General features: G+C 48.5%; 2 protein-coding genes across 11 annotated transcripts; both read left to right on the forward strand.

Moving 5' to 3' along the window:
* Positions 1-5,466: 5,466 nt before the first annotated feature.
* TMED9 (transmembrane p24 trafficking protein 9) lies at positions 5,467-9,393 on the forward strand. Of its 2 annotated transcripts, XR_011257279.1 has the most exons (6): positions 5,486-5,743; positions 5,920-6,020; positions 6,968-7,093; positions 7,447-7,593; positions 8,567-8,884; positions 9,030-9,393. XR_011257279.1 is itself a non-coding variant. In XM_069591806.1 (5 exons), the coding sequence occupies exons 1-5, from the start codon at positions 5,560-5,562 to the stop codon at positions 8,714-8,716; spliced, it is 708 nt and encodes a 235-aa protein (XP_069447907.1). In that variant the 5' UTR covers positions 5,467-5,559; the 3' UTR covers positions 8,717-9,393. The 2 variants fall into 2 exon arrangements, 1 of the variants encoding a protein (XP_069447907.1); XM_069591806.1 differs by having other exon boundaries at positions 5,467-5,743; positions 8,567-9,393.
* Positions 9,394-10,954: 1,561 nt separating this feature from the next.
* B4GALT7 (beta-1,4-galactosyltransferase 7) lies at positions 10,955-21,665 on the forward strand. Of its 9 annotated transcripts, XM_069591803.1 has the most exons (9): positions 10,955-11,796; positions 12,177-13,044; positions 14,833-14,939; positions 15,753-15,881; positions 16,625-16,987; positions 18,643-18,868; positions 19,934-20,017; positions 20,269-20,373; positions 20,959-21,665. In XM_069591803.1, the coding sequence occupies exons 5-9, from the start codon at positions 16,635-16,637 to the stop codon at positions 21,112-21,114; spliced, it is 924 nt and encodes a 307-aa protein (XP_069447904.1). In that variant the 5' UTR covers positions 10,955-11,796; positions 12,177-13,044; positions 14,833-14,939; positions 15,753-15,881; positions 16,625-16,634; the 3' UTR covers positions 21,115-21,665. The 9 variants fall into 9 exon arrangements, with proteins under 9 accessions (XP_069447904.1, XP_069447899.1, XP_069447903.1 ...); XM_069591800.1 differs by lacking the exon at positions 10,955-11,796 and having other exon boundaries at positions 12,893-13,044; positions 14,784-14,939; positions 15,753-15,886; XM_069591799.1 differs by lacking the exon at positions 10,955-11,796 and having other exon boundaries at positions 12,893-13,044; positions 15,753-15,886.
* Positions 21,666-21,943: the final 278 nt, after the last annotated feature.

A 21,943-nucleotide genomic window follows, 5' to 3' on the forward strand; every position in this document is an offset into this window, starting at 1 on the left:
ATGGGAAAAAACCTCAGGTCTATAGATTGCAATGAGTAATGCAAAAACTTTTCAAATGCATTCATCTGATTGTTTTCCAGAATATCTATGTTTTGTTATATAATAAATATTTTCAAACAAAATCAACATGTTTTAATTTCCTTTAAACCATCCAGGCTTCATTAAACTCTTTTCACTTACTAAACTTCTGTATCTTCTTTGTTTTGACATACTCTTCTTTGCTCTTATCTCTTCTGTATGTCAGGAAGTTTTCATTTAGTTTAATACTGAACTACTCAATAAGCAGCTACTTGATTTTTTTTTTTTTTTGGCTGCATCACCTGGCATGTAGGATTTTCGTTTTCCGACCAGGATCAAACCCGTCCCCTGCAGTGGAAGCCCGGAGTCCCAACCACTGAACCACCAGGGAAGTCACAACTACTTGATTTTTAATGATGACTTCAGAGGAGTGGTCCTCACCAGGTGCTTTATCCCTTTTATAGTTATTTGCACCCATCTCTTGGAATGGACATAGTAATAACATTTTTTGTTGTTGAGAGCTCTTTTCAGTCATTATCCCTAAGAACAAAGAAGAGTTGGTTCTAAATTCAATTCAGATTTAAAATTATTAAAATTTACCCCAAACAATACAAAATTTGGTTTTATTTTTGCCCTTCAGTTACCCAATGTGAAGTCTGGATGAATAAAGAACGCACAGCTATAGCTTTCTATTTAACTTCTATGTTTGCCATTTAAAATGCTGTTTACCCTCAAACCCTTCTCCTTCTTCATATTCCTTTGCCTCTATTCTATATTGCAGATTTTTTTTCTCACCTATTGTAAAAGAAATTGTGATGTCTATTTTCATGCAATTTGATTTTGGAATTTTGTCACCTGATGTAGTGAGTTCTTCCAAAATAAAATTTTTCCCAATAAAATTTTAAAAAGTAAAATGAAATAAAATGATCCTCTTGCAAATAGCGTATAGTTGGGTTGTGTTTTTTACCCATCCTGCCAATTTTTGTCTTGACTGAAGAGTTTAATCTATTTACATTTAATAAATTACATTTAAAATAATTACTTTTAGCAGCAGCAGCAGCAGGAGGGACTTACTTCTGTCATTTTGCAATTATTTTCTATTTCCCTTATAGCTTTTGTTCCTCATTTCTTGTGTTTACTTCTTTTGCATCACTTTTTGTAGTGAAACATTAAAATTCCTTTCTTGTTTCTTTTTGGGTACATTCTTTTCTTTTCTTTTTTTTTTTTTTTTTGCCATACCTTGTCACACACGGGATCTTAATTCCCCAGTAAGGGACTGAGGCTGTGTCTTATGCAGTGGAAGCATGGCGTCTTAACCACTGGACTGCCAGCAAAGTCCCTGTGAATATTCTTTAGCTCTTTTCTTTGTGGTTACCATGGAAATTATATTTAACATCCTAAAGTTATAACAATCTAATTTGAATTTATACTAACTTACCTTCAATAACATATAAAAACTCTGCTCCTTTAACAGCTCTGTTCTCACCCCTTTCAGTTGTTTATTACAAAATTTTATCTTTATACATTGTAATGGTTATTTTTTACTATAAAAAGAAACTAACAGTTGGTGCATGCAATAAGCTGAATAAATCTCCAAAAATTATGCTGAGTGAAAAAAGCCAATCTCAGAAAGTCACATACTGTATGATTCCATTTATATAACATTTTTGAAATGACAAAGTTATAGAAATGGAAAACAGACTAGTGGTTGTCTGAGCTAAGAGGGAGTTAGGGGTAGGGTAAGAGGGTAGGGAAGTGGGTGTGGCTATAACAGGACAACATGAAATATCCTTGTGGTGATGGAACTACTGTATCTGGACTGTATCAATGTCAATATCCTAGTTGGGATATCGTGTTATACTTTGCCAAGAGGTGATGGGACCAGATGCCATAATCTTCGTTTTCTGAATGTTGAGTTTTAAGCCAATTTTTTCACTCTCCTCTTTCACTTTCATCAAGAGGCTCTTTAGTTCTTCTTCACTTTCTGCCATAAGGGTGGTGTCATCTGCATATCTGAGGTTATTGATATTTCTCCCAGCAGTCTTGATTCCAGCTTGTGCTTCATCTGGCCTGGAATTTCACATGATGTACTCTGCATATAAGTTAAATAAGCAGGGTGACAATATACAGCCTTGACGTACTCCTTTCCCAATTTGGAATCAGTCTGTTGTTCCACGTCCAGTTGTAACTGTTGTTTCTTGACCTGCATACAGATTTCTCAGGAGGCAGGTCAGGTGGTCTGGTATTCTCATCTCTTTAAGAACTTTCCACAGTTTGTTGTGATCCACTTTGATGTAGTCAATAAAGCAGAATAGATGTTTTTCTGGAACTCTCTTGCTTTTTCAATGATCTAATGGATGTTGGCAGTTTGATTTCTAGTTCCTCTGCCTTTTCTAAATCCAGCTTGAACATCTGTAAGTTCATGGTTCATGTACTGCTGAAGCCTGGCTTGGAGAATTTTGAGCATTACTTTGCTAACATGTGAGATGAGTGCAATTGTGTGGTAGTCTGAACATTCTTTGGCATTGCCTTTCTTTGGGATTGGAATGAAAACTGACCTTTTCCAGTCCAGTGGCCATTGCTGAGTTTTCCAAATTTGCTGGCATATTGAGTGCAGCACTTTCACAGCATCATCTTTTAGGACTGGAAATAGCTCAACTGGAATTCCATCACCTCCACTAGCTTTGTTCGTAGTGGTGCTTTCTAAGGCCCACTTGACTTCACATTCCAGGATGTCTGGCTTTAGGTGAGTGATCACACCATTGTGGTTATCTGGGTCATGAAGCTCTTTCTTGTATATTTCGTCTGTGTCCTCTTGCCACCTCTTCTTCTGCTTCTGTTCTGTTAGGTCCATATTTCCTCTGCTTCTGTTTTGTTAGGTCTATCTTCTGCTTCTGTTAGGTCCATACCATTTCTGTCATTTATTGTGCCCATCTTTGCATGAAATGTTTCCTTGGTATCTCTAATTTCCTTGAGGAAATTTCTACTCTTTCCCATTCTATTATTTTCCTCTATTTCTTTGCATTGATCACTGAGGAAGGCTTTCTTATCTTCCTTGCTATTCTTTGGAACTCTGCATTCAAAAGGGTATATCTTTCCTTTTCTCCTTTGCCTTTAGCTTCTCTTCTTTTCTCAGCTATTTGTAAGGCCTCCTCAGACAACCATTTTGCCTTTTTGCATTTCTTTTTCTTGGGGATGGTCTTGATCACTGCCTCTTGTACAATGTCTCAAACCTCCATCCATAGTTCTTCTGTCTATGACATAGGGATTCTGTCTATCAGATCTAATCCCTTGAATCTATTTGTCACTTCCACTGTATAATTGTAAGTGATTTGATTTAGGTCATACCTGAATGGTCTAGTGGTTTTCCCTAATTTCTTCAATTTAAGTCTCAATTTGGCAATAAGGAACTCATGATCTGAGCCACAGTCAGCTCCCAGTCTTGTTTTTGCTGACTGTACAGAGCTTCCCCATCTTTGAATGCAAAGAATATAATCAATCTGATTTCAGTATTGACCATCTGGTGATGTCCATGTGTAGAGTCTTCTCATGGGTTGTTGGAAGAGGGTGTTTGCTATGACCAATGTGTTCTCTTGTCAAAACTCTGTTAGCCTTTGACCTGCTTCATTTTGTACTCCAGGGTCAAATTTGCCTGCTACTCCAGGTATTTCTTGACTTCCTACTTTTGCATTCCAGTCCCCTATAATGAAAAGGACATCTTTTGGGGGTGCTAGTTCTAGAAGGTCTTGTAGGTCTTCATGGAGCCATTCAACTTCAGCTTCTTCAGCATTACTTGTCAGGGCATAGACTTGGATTACTATGATATTGAATGGTTTGCCTTGAAATGAGCAGAAATCATTCTGTTGTTTTTGAGATTGCATCCAAGTACTACATTTCAGACTCTCTTGTTGACTATGATGGTTACTCCATTTCTTCTAAGGGATTCTTGCCCACAGTTCAGTTCAGTTCAGTCACTCAGTCATGTCCGACTCTTTGTGACCCCATGGACTGCAGCACACCAGGCCTCCCTGTCTATCACCAACTCCCAGAGTTTACCCAAACACATGACCATTGAGTTGGTGACCATCTCATCCTCTGTCCTCTTCTCCTCCCACCCTGAATCTGTCCCAGCATCAGGGTCTTTTTCAATGAGTCAGTTCTTTGCATCAGGTGGCAAAGTATTCTTGCCCACAGTAGCAGATATAATTGTCATCTGAGTTAAATTCACCCATTCCAGCCCATTTTAGTTCACTGATTTGTAAAATGTCGATGTTCACTCTTGCCATCTCCTGTTTGACCACTTCCAATTTGCTTTGATTCATGGACCTAACATTCCAGGTTCCTATGTAATATACAGCATTGGACCTGGGTATTGTTTTTGCTTTGGCTCTTTCCCTTCATTCTTTCTGGAGTTATTTCTCCACTGATCTCCAGCAGCATATTGGGCACCTCCCGACCAGGTGAGTTCATCTTTCAGTGTCCTATCTTTTTTGCCTATTCATACTGTTCATGAGGTTCTCAAGGCAAGAATACTGAAGTGGTTTGCCATTCCCTTCTCCAGTGGACCACATTTTGTCAGAACTCTCCACCATGACCTGTCCACCCTGGGTGGCCCTAGATGGCTCATAGTTTCACTGAGTTAGACAAGGCTGTGGTCCATGTAATCAGTTTGGTTAGTTTTCTGTGATTGTGGTTTTCAGTCTGTCTGCCCTCTGATGGACAAGGATAAGAGGCTTATGGAAGCTTCCTGATGGGAACTTATAACAAATGTTGATACCTCAGTGAAAGTGAAAGTCACTAAGTCCTGTTCGACTCCTTGTGACCCCCATGAAATATACGTGTCCGTGGAATATACATATCAATGGACCACAGAGCCCATGGATTCTCCAGGCCAGAACACTGGAATGGGTAGCCTATCCCTTTTCCAGCAGATCTTCCCGACCCAGGAATCGAAATAGGGTCTCTTGCACTGCAGGCGGATTCTTTACCAACTGAGTTACCAGGGAAGATTGGGATGTCTCTAAAAAGCTTAGCTTTAAAAATACCTGTAAGTATTATCATAAAATGTTATCATTTGTTAATTCTGTAATTATTTGTTAATTCTGAGTGGTGGTTACAACAGCAGTAACATAGCATGTAGTTAAAACAGCACAAAGAAAAACACAAGCAGAAGCAAGCCCAGAGCGGCAGATCCTACTTCCCAGGGAAGTCAAGCATCCTAGGTGAGGCTCCTGTCCCTTATCATAATTCGCTTGCCGACTCAAAGTACGTTAGTTTCATCATCTGTAAAACAAAACAAACTGATAATCAACACCAGTCACTGGGCGGCGATGAGAGTTAAAGGGGAAAAAAATCCAATTCTGCAGCTCTAACTCGGCCCTAGATAGGAGCTGCGCCCCAATCAGGTACTGCCGCGCCGCGGCCTTGGAGCGTCTGGGATTTGTAGTCCACCCGGCGGAACTCGCTGTCCCGGCAGCTCCCGCGGCGGCGGCTGGGCTACGTGGCGCGGCAGGCTGCGCCTGCGCGGGCAGGTGGGGCAAGATGGCTGCTGAGCGGAGCTTGTGGGTCGTCGGGCTCTGCCCTGGGTCCGGGTTGGGTAGGGTCGTTCGGGTCCTCCTCCTACTGCTGTGGTTTGCGGCCCGCGGAGGCGCGCTGTACTTCCACATTGGGGAGACGGAAAAAAAGTGCTTTATTGAGGAAATTCCGGACGAGACCATGGTTATAGGTACGGGGGAAGGGAGAGACTTTTCAGCAAGACCGCGGTCTTGGGGTGGGGGTGGGGGGAGTGCGGGAAAGTCATGTCTTCAGAGCCGGGAGCAGGCTGCCTCGCAGTGCCCTGGCCACCGTGGACCCGGCGCCACCTCGCGCTCCTCAGACTGGGCTCGCCCCACTTCCCTCCAGGAAACTACCGGACGCAGCTGTATGACAAGCAGCGAGAGGAGTACCAGCCGGCCACCCCTGGGCTTGGCATGTTCGTGGAGGTTAAAGACCCAGAGGATAAAGTGAGTCGGCCCCGCCGAGCCCCGCACCCCCCACCACGCTTTGCACTTGGGCGCCAGATCAAGCAGGCACTGGTACTTCCCCTCATAGTTTCCGGATGTGCTAAACTGGTTAAAAAAAAAAACAACAACAGTTGGTACTGTGGGAAGAACCTGCGTTTTCACTCCAGTCAAACCTTGGGCTGTTTCAGTGCTAGCTGCTTCTTTCAATTTGTTACTGATCTCAGTGTGACCCCGCCAAGTCAGTTGCTTTCCCTGAGCTATTTTTCTAGTTTGTGAAATAGAAATTCATCCATCTTACAGATGTGATGGGTGGATTATTTGGGGTGCTGGAAACCAAAGAGCTTTATTGACTCTAAAGCTGTGGCGTATAGACTTTAGGATATCAAGGAACAGGGTACTTTCCAACAAGAATGAGCAGCTTTTAATTTGACAAATAAGGATATTAAACCATATCCCAAACCAACTAAACAAAACCGTTTAGCTGTCACCTTTCACTTACAAGAATCACAGTGAAAGAGTTGAAAGGGCATGAGTTATGAATAAAGTAAAGAGCTTTCCAAGAGTGGCCACATGCCAACTTCATGTCAGTCTCTTGACTCTTTCTCCAGATAGCTCAAAGGCAAGTTTTTGGCAACTGCTGTTAAGCAGCATTGGAACTTTTAGTGTTGTGGGATGTCTCTGCTTGTCAACTTTTAAGGCACTTAGAGCCGTAAGCACCATTCAGCTTGCTCAGAAGGTAAAGTGTCTGTCTACAATGCAGGAGACCCAGGTTCAATCCCTGGGTAGGGAAGATCCCCTGGAGAAGGAAATGGCAATCCACTCCAGGACTATTGCCTGGAAAATCCCATGGACAGAGGAGCCTGGTAGGCTACAGTCCATGGGGTTGCAAAGAGTCGGACACGACTGAGCGACTTCACTCAATGCTCATTGAAGTCTCTGCTCTCCAGGTTATCCTGGCCCGGCAGTATGGCTCTGAAGGCAGATTCACCTTCACCTCCCATACCCCTGGCGAGCATCAGATCTGTCTTCACTCCAATTCCACCAAGTTCTCTCTCTTTGCTGGCGGCATGCTGGTAAGTGGACCCATGTTGGATGTTTTCAACCTATAGCTCATCAAGACGGGGAACTGGTGGTACTGTAGGTGACTATGTCAGATTTTGTGTCTCTTAATACAGCTGAGTTTCCAGTGAACATTAAGGGGGTGGTTGCAGAGCTTTCTGTATATGCTTTGGTGAGAGCATCAGCCAAGGCTTATTCTTGCCTTTGGGCCTAGAGCCCCATAGGGCCAGATACTGAGGAGGCCTCAGTCAGTGTTGGCTAAATGAACAAATGAAGAAAGGTGGGAAGATCAGCTGTTAGGCACTGGCAGGAAGACAGAGCAGGGCTACCTGATTCTCCCAGCCTTCCTTATCTTGTCTGTCTCCAGAGAGTTCACCTGGACATCCAGGTAGGTGAACATGCCAACGACTATGCAGAAATTGCTGCCAAAGACAAGTTGAGTGAGCTGCAGCTACGAGTGCGACAGCTGGTTGAGCAAGTGGAGCAGATCCAGAAAGAGCAGAACTACCAGCGGGTGAGTGGCTGGGCCAGGAGCCGTGGGCCTCTTCCCAGAGGCTGCCCACTGGCTTAGCCAGGAGTTGCACATCAGATTCATTATAAATCCAAGGGACTTCTGTGTCTGTGCTGCACTGCCAGCCTAAAAGGTGGGATGGGTATTACTAACTCTACTTTGTAACTGAGAAGACAGTCTCTTAAGAGGCTGTCATTGTCTTATTAGGAGCCACACAAAGTGACAAAGCAGGAATTGATACCAACACCTGGGGTGTTCTTTCCATGCTTCTCAGTGCTCCCAGGATTAGGGGTTTCAAACTCGCTTGTGTCCCAGAGCCCGGCCTGTACCATGAATGGATCTGTGACCGTAAGGACTGGTAGAATAGCAATCTATCTAAATAGGAAGAGCTGCTGTTGTCAGCTGAGGACAGCATTGCAGAATTGCTCGCTCAGGTTTTAAGAGATACTTAAGAGGTCCAGGTTTTGGGGTTTTTTTATGTAAAAAATTCTGAGTTTTAAATGTTGTCTAAACATTGTGTGAGCCTACAAAATACATGTGTGGGGTCAGTTCAGCCCCTGGATCACCAATTTGCAACCTGTGCACACAGTATGCAAGGAGCAGTTTGGGAGATCCAGGCAGAGGGCTCAGAGCAAATCCATTTCTGAGTGTCCCAGGACAGCTCTGTCTGATAGGGTAATGCTACAGCCACTTTACCACTCCTCCAGGCATCACGGTAGGACCAGGTGAGGGCTATACCTGACAGATGAGCCAGTGGACCTGGGAGAAATGAGTGGGTTACCCAGGGGCATATGGCTGGTGAGGATGAAGACAATTCGTTCCCAGGTGGGATGGTTTTTTTCAGACACTTGCAGCTGGAACCTGAGCAAAGTTAGTTGGTCCTGGGGCATCCTCTGGAGAGGGAACCCAGTGGTTCTAGTGGCCCCAGATGAGGCCCAGCCAACTCAGGCTTCTCTTCTGTTTTCCCTTCCCACAGTGGCGAGAGGAACGCTTCCGGCAGACCAGCGAGAGCACCAACCAAAGGGTGCTGTGGTGGTCCATCCTACAGACCCTCATCCTTGTAGCCATTGGTGTCTGGCAGATGAGACACCTCAAGAGCTTCTTTGAAGCCAAGAAGCTGGTGTAGCCATCCCAGGCTTCCCAGGCCAGCCTTCTTCCCTGGCTGGGGAAGAAAGGACCTCCTGGACTGACTGCTCTCTGGCAGGAGGACTGGTTTCCAGCCATGGGTATCTGGAGGGGAGAGGGGCCACAGCCCAAGCCGAGGGTAGCAGCTTGGCTGGCTAATACTGATCAAGTGGTTGGGTAAATGCCTGCTCCCTCCCCTGGGCCCTTTGCAGTAATCTGGTGAAGCCACCGGGAGCCCTACTGACACCTCAGAATCACAGTGTTACTGATCAGGGATGTGAGCCTGTTGTCTGGGGTGACTGGGGGGAGGGGAGGGGGTGGGCAAGCCAGTCTTTCTTTGCTAACTTGGAATTTTGACCAGGTTGGGGCATAGCTGTGATTCCCTGCCACCCAGGAAACCTCACTATTCCCTCCTAGGGCCTAGACCCAGCCTGCTGATCCGGGGTGTGTGTCAATTGAGGGTGGGGTATAGGGAGTTGCAACGTGGGAAAGTAGCCCTGAGGTTGACCCCAGGTTCTTTACGTGGTTGTTCTTTTGGGGACTAAAGAAACTGGGGTCAGGCCAAGCAGAGGCCTTGGTGCTGGTTGGGGATGGGGCCTGCAGAGTCTTAGTTACTGATTTCATTTTCAATAAGTCTAGGTTTGTTACATTGGTTTCCCAATAAAAAAAAAAAATTGACTTCTTGTCCAGTGTAAAGTTACTCTACTGCCAGTGGGCATAGCACTGTAGGGTGCTGGAGGGAATGTCGAGTTTTTCCAGTGGGCAAAGCACTTGACATTCTAAGACGAGTACCCACCTGTGGACTTCATTTCTTTCATCCTCTCCATACCTTCTAGTGGCAGTGGGTGGTAGTCTTGCCCAAAATCATACAACAAGTAAGTTGTGCAGTTGGTGCTAAAATCCACACCATTTCTTCTGTGCATTTGCCATCTCACCAACCTTTCCAAAGCAGGAGGACAGAATTGTTCTGGTGCTTCAAAAAAGTGCCCAGTTAGTGAAGGTAGTGTGCACTGATCAGAGGAGTGCAACACGTGTGGGGAGAACAGGAAGCCCTGGGCTGGGGGCAAGAGGAAGGTACTGATGGGCTTAACCAATAGCATGGAATCTCAACAAGGACTTAAGAGACGAAGGATTCTGATAAGGCGGACAGGGGTGATTGAAGGGAACAGAGGCAAACAGCTGGTGTGGAGATAGGCATTGTTTCAGCTAGAGTTGAGGGGGCAATGAGAAAGCTGGAAAGGAAAGTTGGTTAGTATTAGAAAGTTGAATCCCAGGAAAGAGATTTGGACATTACCAAGTGTTCAACAGAGTTTTGAGTATTAGAACCTTATGAAAATAAATACGAGGAAGGTTAATTTCCTTGTGGCTCAGCCATAAAGAATCCTCCTGCCAGTGCGGGAGATCTGAGTTTGATCCCTTGGTCGGGCAAATCCCCTGGAGAGGGAAACTGCACCCACTTCTTGCCTGGGAAATCCCATGGACAGAGGAGCCTGGCAGGGTACAGTCCATGGGTTTGCAGAGTCAGACATGATTTAGCGACTAAACGACAACAATCCAACAGTGTGTAATGAGATGGGGTGGGAAGGCAAGTTTGGGGACTAGAACTGCTAGGAGCATGTAGTCTGAACACGTTCTGCCACCTAGACCTTCACATTTAGGGAGAAAAAAAAAACAGCTTTAAATGACAGAAAAACTGTGACGATAGTTAACCTCATTACTGACGTCATTCAGTAGTATGGTATATTTGTTAAAAATGAATTAACCAGTAGGGATGTGCTCAGTCGTTTCAGTCATATCCGACCCTGAGCCTGCCCACGGGGTTTTCCCAGGCAAGAATACCAGAGTGCGTTGCCATTTCCTTCTCCAGGGTGAACCAATAGGCATAGTCCATGCTTTATGCCCATTTCCTTAGCTGTTACCTTGTGTCTTTTTTGTTCCAAGAGCTCATGTAGGAGGTATTGTTGTTACATTTAGTTGTCTTTTCTCATTGGACCCTTCTTGGCTGTGACAGTTTCTCAGACTTCCCTTGTTTATTGACTTCACAGTTTTCAGGAGTTCAGGTATTTTGTAGAATTTCTCTGAATTGCAATTGCTCTGATACTTTTCTCATGATTAGATTGGGGTCCTGGGTTTTTGAAAGAGCACAGAAAGAAAGTGTCATTCTCATCCCATCATATTAAGGGTACTAATTATCGACATGACTGGATATCACAGTTTAAAATTAGTTAAGGGGCTTCCCGGAGAAGGCAATGGCACCCCACTCCAGTACTCCTGCCTGAAAACTCCCATGGACGGAGGAGCCTGGTAGGCTGCAGTCCATGGGGTCACTAAGAATTGGATGCGACTGAGTGACTTCACTTTCACTTTTCACTTTCATGCATTGGAGAAGGAAATGGCAACCCACTCCAGTGTTCTTGCCTGGAGAATCCCAGGAACGGGGGAGCCTGGTGGGCTGCCGTCTATGGGGTCACACAGAGTCAAACACGACTGATGTGACTTAGCACCAGCAAGGGGCTTCCCTGTGGCTCAGTGGTGAAGAATTTGCCTGTCAATATAAGAAACATGGGTTCAATCCCTGATCTGGGAAGATTCCACTTGCCAAGGAGCGACTAAGCCCACGTGCCACAACTATTGAGGCTGTACTCTAGAGCCTGGGAGCCCCAACCACTGAAGCCCGAGTGCCCTAGAGCCTGTGCTCAGAACAAGAGAGGCCATTGCAATGAGAAACCTGAACAACACAGCTAGAGAGTAGCTCCCGCTTATTATAGCAACCAGATAAAAGGTCAAGCAACAACGAAAGCCCACCACAGCCAAAAAATAAAATTAGTTTTAAAATTATTAATTTGGATTTATACATGAAATCTGATTTCTTGAGGTAGATCTAATACTAGAGAGGCTTCATTCTGAGATGACAACAATTAGCTGGATTGAAGAGTCCCCTTAAGGTAACCTTGTACTTTCCAGGCCAGTCCCATCTCCCAGTTTCCATCATTGGCCTTACCTGACTGGTCTCTGCAGGGGCCACCCTTGCTTTTGTCATCAGCTAAATCAAGGCTGGATTTGTCAAGGTTTTAATATAAGGTACGGTGACCTGGCAGAGCTTAGCAGGAAGGGACCAGTGGGTTGTATGCTGGGTTAAAGGGAGAAAGGGGGCTGCTGGGAATAATTAATTTCCTATGCATAGTGAAGTCCTCTCAGAACCAGTAGTTGAGATCATAGACTGTGCAACCAAACTACCTGGGCTTATATTCTGAACTACCTCTTCGTGCCATAGTTCACTCGTTAAAGAGGGCATAAGTACAATACACATAAAGACAGAGATAGAAGTAGTAAAGAATTTGGAAAAATGACCGGCACATAGTAAGAACTCAACTGATGTTATTAGCTATTTATTAGAAACCTTAAAGTTTGCCTGGAAGAACAGAGATAAGTCTAATAACTTTCCCGTTCTCTTTTCCTAGGTGGAAATCTGGCCCAGGCAGGGGCTAAGTTCCCACTGTTGACAAGGCCAATATGGGAAGTCAATTTTACTCCCTTCTTCAGTTCTCAACTCAGCTCCACGAAATACTCCTCCCCTGGATGACAGCTGTCATTTATATAGCATTGATGATTGTGTCCATCACTGTACCAAGTGTGTGCTTTTCTCCTTTAATCCTCACAGCAACCATATATACCAGGAACTGCCCCAAAACACAACCAAACTAGGAGAGTCAGGTTTCAAATCCAGCCAATCTGTCTTTAATACCAGTCTCCAAACTACTACTTGAGGTAGTAGGCTGAACGCAAGACAGCCTTGAGCTTAGCCCTGCCCACCTCCAAGCTTGTTGCGGACAAAGAATTTGGAAAAATGACTGGCACATAGTAAGAACTTAGGGTGACGGCAGGACTACTCAGACGCGCTCCCCGCCTTCCCCTGGGAAGAGGAGGAAGATGCAGATTATCCCAGGGCGCTGGTTTGGAAATCTGGAGTTTAAATCCAGTCCCAGCCCGTTGACTTGAGCGCTCTCCCGGGCCTCAACCTCTTGAGACCTCCAGCGGTCCCCGGAAGGAAGTTACCAGTTCAGGCGGTTGCGCGTTCACGTCTTCCTTCGAACGCGGAACCTTTGACACCACAGCTTCGGGGAGCAGACGGCGTAGACGGAGCAACGGACCCAACGGACCAAGGGGCGGGGCGGACGGGCTTAGGCGGGGCGGGAGGCGGAGGCGCCGCGTAGGCCAGGGAGGCCGGGCTGGCCCGGCTTGGTAGCTCTGTACCCATGTGCCGCCGCCTCCCCGAACGATGTTCCCCTCCCGGAGGAAAGCGGCGCAACTGCCCTGGGAGGACGGCAGGTGAGCTCGGCGGCCGGCCCGGTCCCCGTCCTCCCGGGTGCCAGTTCTTTCCGGGCCACCGCGAGGACTCTAGGAGCCCGAGGCCGTTGGGACTCCGTCTCTGCGGGGCTCTCTGAGGGTCTGTGTTTCTCTTTGGGGGTCTCTCTCTGTATTTGGGTTTCTGTTTCTCTCTGCGTCTTTGGCTCTACCAGTCTCCGTCACTCAGCAGGTCTGTATTTCTCCTTTGATTTCCCTTTGTGAGTTTCTGTCCCTCTGTGCGAGTCTCTCTCTTTATGAGTCTCGGTGTTTTTCCATTGACTTCAGTTTTTATGCGGGTCTTAGAGTCCGTTGACCTTTCTCAGTGGATCTCTTGTCTGTCCTTGGTTTCAGAAGGTCTTTATTTCGTATCTCTGGTCTCTGTCTCCCCCATCACATGCCTGTAGCGTCAGACCCTACACTTGTGCTTCCCCATTCTTTGCTGAGCCCCCAGAAGAATACACCAGACAGAAGCTCTGTGCTCTGCCTTGCTGGCCACTGCCTAGCTGGGGCTGAGTTCTTCTCAGACTTAACGTTAGTTCATTTCCGGTGCAGCTGTACTTGAATGTGGCCTGCCCCATGTGTTAGGTGTGGGGTTGACCCAGACCTTAGTTAGTGGTTGTCACTAAAGCAGGATGGGGATGAGCTGTTTGCCGTTAAGATTGGAAGGGACGCCCAGACTTCAGTCTCGAGGTGTACCCTCAAGTCTTCTCAGAACACATGGTAGTGGATCTAGCCTGGTGAATGGCACCTCTTTTCCTGTATGTCTGTTAAGTTTGCCCAAAGGTGTCCAAAGACTTGGGAATATAGTGGGCACAACTCTTTATCTTTGGGAATTTTTCAGACTTGCTGTTGAAGTAAGAAGACAGGAATATAGTAGAAAGCCTAGACTGTGGATTTAGGCCTGGACCAGAATCCTCTTTAATAGCCATGTGACCAGAGCCAACTTAATCTTCCTTCTCAGCTCTTCCATCTCTGAAACAGGGATCATAATATCTCTTCTGCAGGTCTATATGAAGATATAAAGGAGATCACACATATTTAGAAGTCTTGACACTATGCCTGGCACAGAAAATGTGCCAGTTATCTTCCAGTTACTTTTGCAGTTTGGAGTTGCTGTAATCAGAGCAGCTGAGTATTCAAACCTGTGTCACTAAGATTTTTGTGAGGGAAGAAAGGAAAGGTTATGGAGAATTTCCATTTCCTAATTTCTTCCTAAGAATTTTAGGAAGATAACCATATTCCACAAAACTTTACTGGTGTCACTTCATGCTTTTGACAAAGGGGTACAAAGATCCATGCAACAGATGCATACTGAGGTAGCAATTAAGAGTGTTGGCTCTGGAAACAGTCTGTCTGGGTTTGAATCACCCTCTTATTAGCTTTGGACACATACTGATGAAGGAGGCAAAACCTCATCTGGTCTGCCTCCCCACCTCCAGGAACAGGGTGGCCTGGGAGCTGCTGAGACTGCAGATCTGGAGTTTGCCACCAGGTGGCACCAGGAGCAATTGTCAGTGTTATCTGTCCTGAGGAATTGGGATTCAGCTCTGAATTCAGTTGTTCAGTGATTTGGGCCCTTGCAGCACAGGAAGAGAGTGTCCGGGGGAATGTGATCCTAGTAGGAAGGGAATGCTGGACCAAGGGGACAGAAGGTGAAAGTGCATGGAGTGCCCAATCCATGCCATACCCCTGGATAATGGTCACTGCTTCTTCTCCCGAAGGTGGGATATTTCCTCATGTCCATCTCCCCGCTCTCTACCCCATCCCCAGCAAGAGCCCAGAGGGAGAATCTATAGAGGTTCCAGCCGTCCCAGGCCAATAGCAGGATTGGCCTCTGCTCTTCCCCAGCGGAAACCCCCACCACATGACAATGGGGGGTAAGTCAGAAGTCCTGCAAGGTTGTCTTGCCATGCTCCCTCTCTGCTGTGTGTGGGACCTGGGCCTGGCTTCAGGGTTGCTTCCAGTTGGCAGTTGTGCCTCTGGAGAGAGACAGGAGTTTGTCTGGCTTTAGTGTGTGACAAGCATGCCCTGAATGCTTGATCCCTTCCTGTAACTCACTTAGCAAGCCCTCTGCTGTATGACTTGTGCTAAGTACACAGCTATGCATCTGATTACCTGTGAAGAAGACAGGCAAGGACACAGGTGATTTCAAAACTCTTAAATGCTTCAAGGAGGGCAGTACCAGATACTCCAGGAACACAAAGGAGGGAGTATGTATCTCAGTCTGTTGTGTATGTGGGCCTAGGGGGTGACCGTGTCGCCATGACATTGGAGTTTGGCCTTGAAGGATCAATGGGGTGCTTCCAGGCAGATGATATAAGGAAAGCCATTTTAGGCAGAAGCAGCAGACTCTGTGAGGGCTAGAGCAGGAAGGAATATGGAGAGTGGCGAAACTGAATTGCTCAGTGTGTAGCACTGGGTGAGTGGCAGGAGCAACTGGAGATGGGGCCAGGTTACAGAGGGGTTTGACTGTCAGATCACAGAGTTTGCTCATTATCTTGTAAACAGGAAGATCATCCATGATTTGAAGGGGTCAGAACAGGGCAAGGACCAGGTGAGACTTGAACTAAAAGGTAGGCAGTGTGTGAGGGAAGAACAAAGGGTACTTAGGAGGTAGAATCCATATGCTATGGTAGCTAATTGGTAATTCTCAGAGATTATAAAGTAAATTGCTTTGCTGATTATTTCAGAAGACAGGAAGCTGCGATTTTCTTGGATTCCTTAGTTCCTTCACTGCCCTCAGGAACTTCCAGAGAGAGGAGCAAAGAAACCAGATGACTTCCATCCATTTGTTTTTTTTCCCAGAACTACCCCAGAGTGTAAGGTATTCTGTTGTTTTTCCACCTTCTGAAAGGTGCCTGGGTGCTGTTCCCAGCCCTCAGCTTTCTTTCCCTCTTCTGTTTCTCATCTTTTGTCACATGAGCTGCCCTGGACTGAAGCTTTGAGATGCATTCTGTGAACTGCCTCTGTTGGTTTGGGCCTCACATTGGTTTGGGGACAGACCTGATCTTCCCAGAGTGAACAGTGGTCTTTTCACTGGGGCTGAAACAGTAAAACAGCTTCCCTCTTTGGGGGAGCTTTCTGGTCTGAGAAGTAGGATGAAGCCCAGCTTTCTGATGAGGGTGAACCTGCAGGGGAACAGGTAGAAGGCAGTGCGTGAGGTCTCTAAGGTGGGCTTCCGCCTTTGGCTCGACATGAGATGTCGTCTTGGGGAGGGGCAAGTGCAAGGGACAAGGAGTCTCTTCCCTGCCCTCGAGCAGCTCTTGGTCTGATCTGGACTCAGGCACAGAGAGTAAGAGAGCATCGAGCAAGTGGCGCAGCTCCCAGACCTGCGAGTGTTTGGAGGGCCTCCTGGAGGTGGGGTGGCTCAGGCTGAACCTAGAGCTGTAAGCCGGATTCTGATGCATGATAGCAACACAAACAAAAGCACTAAAGTTGCTTCTGCACTAATTACCAAGCGCTGACCAGTCACCTGCGCCTTACTTGTGGGAAGCCAGAGGAGGGTGTGTTCAGGACCTTGGCTCACCTTGCCCTTCTGACCTGCTCCTTGTTCTTGTCCCAGGTCCAGGTTGATGCCTAGTGGCCTCCCCCGGAAATGTTCCGTCTTCCACCTCTTTGTTGCCTGTCTCTTACTGGGCTTCCTCTCCCTGCTCTGGCTGCAGCTAAGCTGCTCTGGGGACGTAGCCCGGGCAGCCAGGGGACAAGGACAGGAGACCCCAGGCCCATCCCGGGCCTGTCCGCCAGAGCCACCTCGTGAGCACTGGGAAGAAGATGAGTCATGGGGCCCCCACCGCCTGGCAGTGCTGGTGCCCTTCCGAGAACGCTTTGAGGAGCTGCTGGTCTTTGTGCCCCACATGCACCGCTTCCTGAGCAAGAAGAAGATCCAGCACCACATCTATGTGCTCAACCAGGTGGATCATTTCAGGTAGGGACCACCTCCAAGCCGGCACCCGCTCACCTGGGCCTCACCTTGCCCTGGTCTCTCCCTTGCCTGCTCCCTTTCCCGACAGCAGTCCAGTACCACGTAGCCCAGGCCCGTGAAAGGCCACCCGGGGCAGAAGCAGAAGGGTGGGAGGTGCTCGACCCCTCTCACTGGGTGTGATGGGAATTTGTGGGGAGGGTTTGGGACTGGGGAGGCCCTGGATCTGGTTTCCATTTTACAAAGGTCCCTGTGGCTCCTATTTGTGTACTAGGCCATACCAGGGCAAGAAGGGGAGTGAGAGACCTGTTGGGCAGGCTTTGCCCTTATTGCCATGGCAGACACGGTGGAGAGCAGCAGTGTGGAGGAGGTGCAGGCAGGGCTTGCTGGTGGATTAACTGCAGGGATTAGGGAAAGAGAGGGGTCAAGGGCATGGCTTTAAGGTTGTTAAAAATCTGGCATTAACTTAAAAGCCTTGCCCTCACCAAAAACTGCTCCCCGCCATGATCACAATCCATGCATTGCACAGCCCACCCCCACCTCCTTTTCCTCCAGCTCACTCCGCCTGGGGAACATACTCCAGCAGTTCTTGGAACACGCCAGTTCCTTTAGTTCACGATCCTCCCAGTGTTCTCTGCCTTCCTCCTGACCAGACTTGACTACAACTGAATCCCTGATTTCCCACCTGTCCCTGACCTGCTTCTCCTGCCCTCTTCCTCATTTTAGGCGGTGGAAACTCCACACTCCCAGCTGCTCAGGCCAGAAGGTGCTGGGGTCGTCCTCTACTCCTGCTCTCTCACACAGCACATCTAGTCCACCAGCACAGGTGTCTAGCGTCTGCCCTCCTATCGTCGCCACTGCTGCCTGAATGAAGGCATCATCAGTTCATGCCTAAATTATTGTAGCAGCCTCTTAACCTGTCTCCTTGCTTCCACCCCTCACCTTCCAGGCTTTTCTTATACCAGCTAGAGTGGTCCTGGTGAACACTGAGCTACTGCTCATGGTGCCTTCACTCTTGGCCCTTCAGTGGCTTGCCATCTCATCCAGGGTCAAAGCCCATGTCCTCCAGGGACCTGTCACCCTCTGACCTCATTCCTGAAAACCTCACTCACTCTGCTTGACCACATTGCTGACTGCTCCAGCCTCCAGCCTTGGGAGTCATTTTCCCCTCTGCTCGTATCCCCATTCCCGTGATTTCCACAGGGCTCGTTCCCTCAGGCCTTCAGGTTTCTGCTCACGTATCACTCTGTTAGGCTGGCTCTCCCGGACCACCTCGTCTAAAAGGACAGCCCCTACCTGCCAGCGTGTTTTATTCTTCTCACATTGCTTTACTGTTCTCAACATTTACCACTCACTGGCTTGTTGCATGTTTACTCAAGTTTTTTTTTTCCTTATTAGAATGTCAGCTCCTTGAGGGCAGGGCTTTTATTTCTCACTGCTGTATCTCCCGTGCTCTGAGCAGTTTCTGGGACATGGTAGGTGCTCGGTAAACATTCATTAGATGAGTGGAGGAGCAGCTGGGCAGCCCTGTAGTGAAGTTGGCATCGAGCTGGAGGGCAGCATGGGTACTGGGGTCTGTTGCGTGGAGGACAGGCTCTCACGTAGAGGCTGGGGGAGAGCAAGCTTGCTGCCCCCCTGCCCAGCTTTGGCACCCTGCACAGGTTCAATCGGGCAGCACTCATCAACGCGGGCTTCCTGGAAAGCGGCAACAGCACAGACTACATCGCCATGCACGACGTGGACCTGCTCCCTCTCAATGAGGAGCTGGACTATGGCTTCCCAGAGGCTGGGCCCTTCCACGTGGCCTCCCCAGAGCTCCACCCGCTCTACCACTACAAGACCTACGTTGGTGGCATCCTGCTGCTTTCCAAGCAGCACTACCAGCTGGTGAGGCCTGGCATGCCTGCTCTGCTCAGAGCCAGGCAACACCTACCTGGATGGGGGCTGTGGCCAGAGGAGTGGCAGTTCTGGGGGCCAGTTGCTGGAGGATCCTTCCCAGGGCCAGTGGGGGAGCCCAGGGCTAGCTAGAGGCGTGAGAGAGGAGCAGGACCAAGCATTCCAGTTAGGGAGGGTTTCTGCCTCAGGAGCAGAACCCTCATGTGAACTAGCTTCAGAAGCCCTGTTCTTTGCCTCTCAAAATGGAAAAGTCTGCTCAGCCTATCAGACAGTTGTCACCAGGACATCATTTCACTTTCCATCTCTCAGCTCTGCCTTCTCTAGACTGGATTTACTTTGAGACATTTGCAATACAACATAGTGGTTGTAGCTGCAACCTACATCTGTCTAGGCCCAAGTCCAGTGGAACATGGAGCTCCTTTTTCCAGCAGCCCAGACAGCAGTCCCACAGCTGCTCCATGCTGGCTTTTGATTGGCCTGCCTTGAGTTATGGCTAATCCCTGTGGTAGGGGTGGGAGTGGGATGGTGGGGTGGGAAGAACTGAGTGGCTTAGACCCCCATCTCTTGCTCCTCTGTTCAATCTGTGGCTGAAGCCAGCTTAATGTAAATGAAGCCTGAAGTCATGGCAAAAATAAATGTCTGCCATCTGACTTCAGACACTGTCTCTTTCTTCCATACAGAGGAAGAGACAAGGGCAGAGAGACCCTCAGGAGAAATAGGAGTAGGGGACCAGGCAGAAATAGAGCAGGAGCTGGCACTGTGCCCATCATCAGCTCTTAGAGGTCCCCTCCCAGCAGTCAGACATTTTTGAGAAACTGTTCATCTCACACAAATCCAAGGCCCCATTAGAACAGGCAAAGGAACCTGGGGTATGCTGACTGTTCCCCACTGGTACCACAGAGGTTGTAAGAACCAAAAGCATCTGAGTGTCCGTTCATAGGAGGAGGAGGAAAGGGGGCCTGTCCTGGCCCCACTTGGGCTTGAGACCCCCAAGTAGGAGACCAAAGAGCATCCCTGGGAGGATGGGGCAAATGACTCTGCCTGTCTTTGTGTCAGTGCAACGGGATGTCCAACCGCTTCTGGGGCTGGGGCCGAGAAGATGACGAGTTCTACCGGCGCATCAAAGGAGCTGGGCTCCAGGTAATGCTCCCCCACCCCCCAACCCGCCACTTCCTCAGCCATCATGGCAGTCCTGAGGTTCCTCTCTGCCTTCAGATGAAGTTCCTGGGGCTGGGAGATGGCACCCTTGGTTCTAATCCCAGCCCTGCCCCCGACTAGTACACCTCTCTTAAAGAATGGGAATACAGGCCCCTGCCTGTGGGCTGTTACCTAGTGGTGAGGGCCAGGGCTCCAGGAGAGGCAGCCTGATCAGCTTCCTTTGGCCTCCTTAGCTTTTCCGCCCTTCGGGTATCACAACGGGGTACAAGACATTCCACCACCTGCATGACCCAGCCTGGAGGAAGAGAGACCAGAAGCGCATCGCGGCTCAAAAACAGGTGATGGCTGATCTCTTGATCAGGGTGGACAGGTGATGGCTGATCTCTTGATCAGGGGTGGACAGGTGCTGGCCAGTCCCTTGATCAGGGTAGGTATGTGGTATATGGGGAACCAGCGGGCCCAAGGTTTTCACCAAGTTCTCATTGTGCCCAAATGGTCCCATCCTCCCCTGCTTGGCCCAGGTCATTGTGGGCATTCTGCTTGGGCACAGGGCCCTCTTCTGGTGGCTGCCATCGCCCCTGGGCCTTGTGGGTCAGCCAAGATGTCAGAGGCCATTTAGGCTATGTGTGTCAGGTTGGGTGGGGACAAGACTCAACTGAAGGTGCCAGAATCCCAGGCAGACCTGGGATACAGGAGTCCACATCTCTCAAATATCTCTCAGAGCCAGATTAGTTGAACTAGAAAACACTTGGTCTCCTGCTGATGGGGATGTGCAGCCATGGGCAGGAGACTTCCTGTCTCTGAGCTTCCCTTTCCCCTCTGTGGGCATCATAGGACCTCTGATGACGAGATCATGGGGGATCAGTGGACAGCTGGCACCTACAAAACCCTGAGTACATGCTCTCTCCCCCCTTCCTTCTCAGGAGCAGTTCAAGGTGGACCGGGAGGGAGGCCTGAGCACAGTGAAGTACCGAGTGGATTCCCGTACAGCCCTGTCTGTGGGCGGGGCCCCCTGCACTGTGCTCAACATCCTGCTGGACTGTGACAAGGCCGCCACCCCATGGTGCACATTCAGTTGAATTGGCTGGACAGTAAGGGAGCTTGTGCCTACAGGCCACACTGCTACTCACGCCCAGGACAAAGCCTTGGCCCAGGCCCAGCTCCAGTAGGACATGGAGTGGCCTGAAGCAGTGGCCAGCCAGCCACATGTTTGCAGCAACCTGGCTCCCAAAGGCAGGTTTGAGCCAGGACAGGACACACACAGGGTGCCTGGGATGCTACCAGCAATAAACAGTGATGGAGAGAGGCTGGGACATGGCTCCCAACTGGGGCTCTCCACCCTGCCTTACTGCTTGCCTTGCCCCGCCCTACCCTCCTTTGTGTGCTGAGATCTGCAAGTTCCTCCCTTTGGACTGCCTCGTGCAGAGATACAGTTTAGAAGCCAGGCCACTGATGTGGGTGGCCAGGGCCATCAGGAGGGTTAAAACTGCAGAGACCAGTGTGCAAGCCCTACAAAGGGAGCAGCTGAGACCAGCTCTGGCTGGCTGTCACCGTGCAGGAATGTGGGCCTAGTGTTGCCAGATCTTCTGATTTTTCAAAAGAAACTAGAATTCTGGATTCTTGAATGAAATTGGTTAATTTTTTTAATTGGTTAATTTTTAAATGATGGCAGCTAATTCAAACTTTTAAAAAGTATGGCAGGCCAAACCTGTGGCTGAGGGGGAAGGGAATGGGGCAAAAGAAGACATTTTTCTTTGTTAAAAGCTGGCAAGGAGTTGGGGCAGGGCTGGGGACGATGAGGCCAGGGGAAGCTCAGGTGGGAGAGAAGCCCAAGATACAAGGTCCCTGTTCCCTCCCTCAGCCCAAGGGGTGCTTCATCCCGTCTCACTAAAATGGACGGAAGTAGAT

This window comes from Ovis canadensis, chromosome 5 (genome assembly GCF_042477335.2).
Source record: "Ovis canadensis isolate MfBH-ARS-UI-01 breed Bighorn chromosome 5, ARS-UI_OviCan_v2, whole genome shotgun sequence".
NCBI classification, from domain to species: Eukaryota; Metazoa; Chordata; class Mammalia; order Artiodactyla; family Bovidae; genus Ovis; species Ovis canadensis.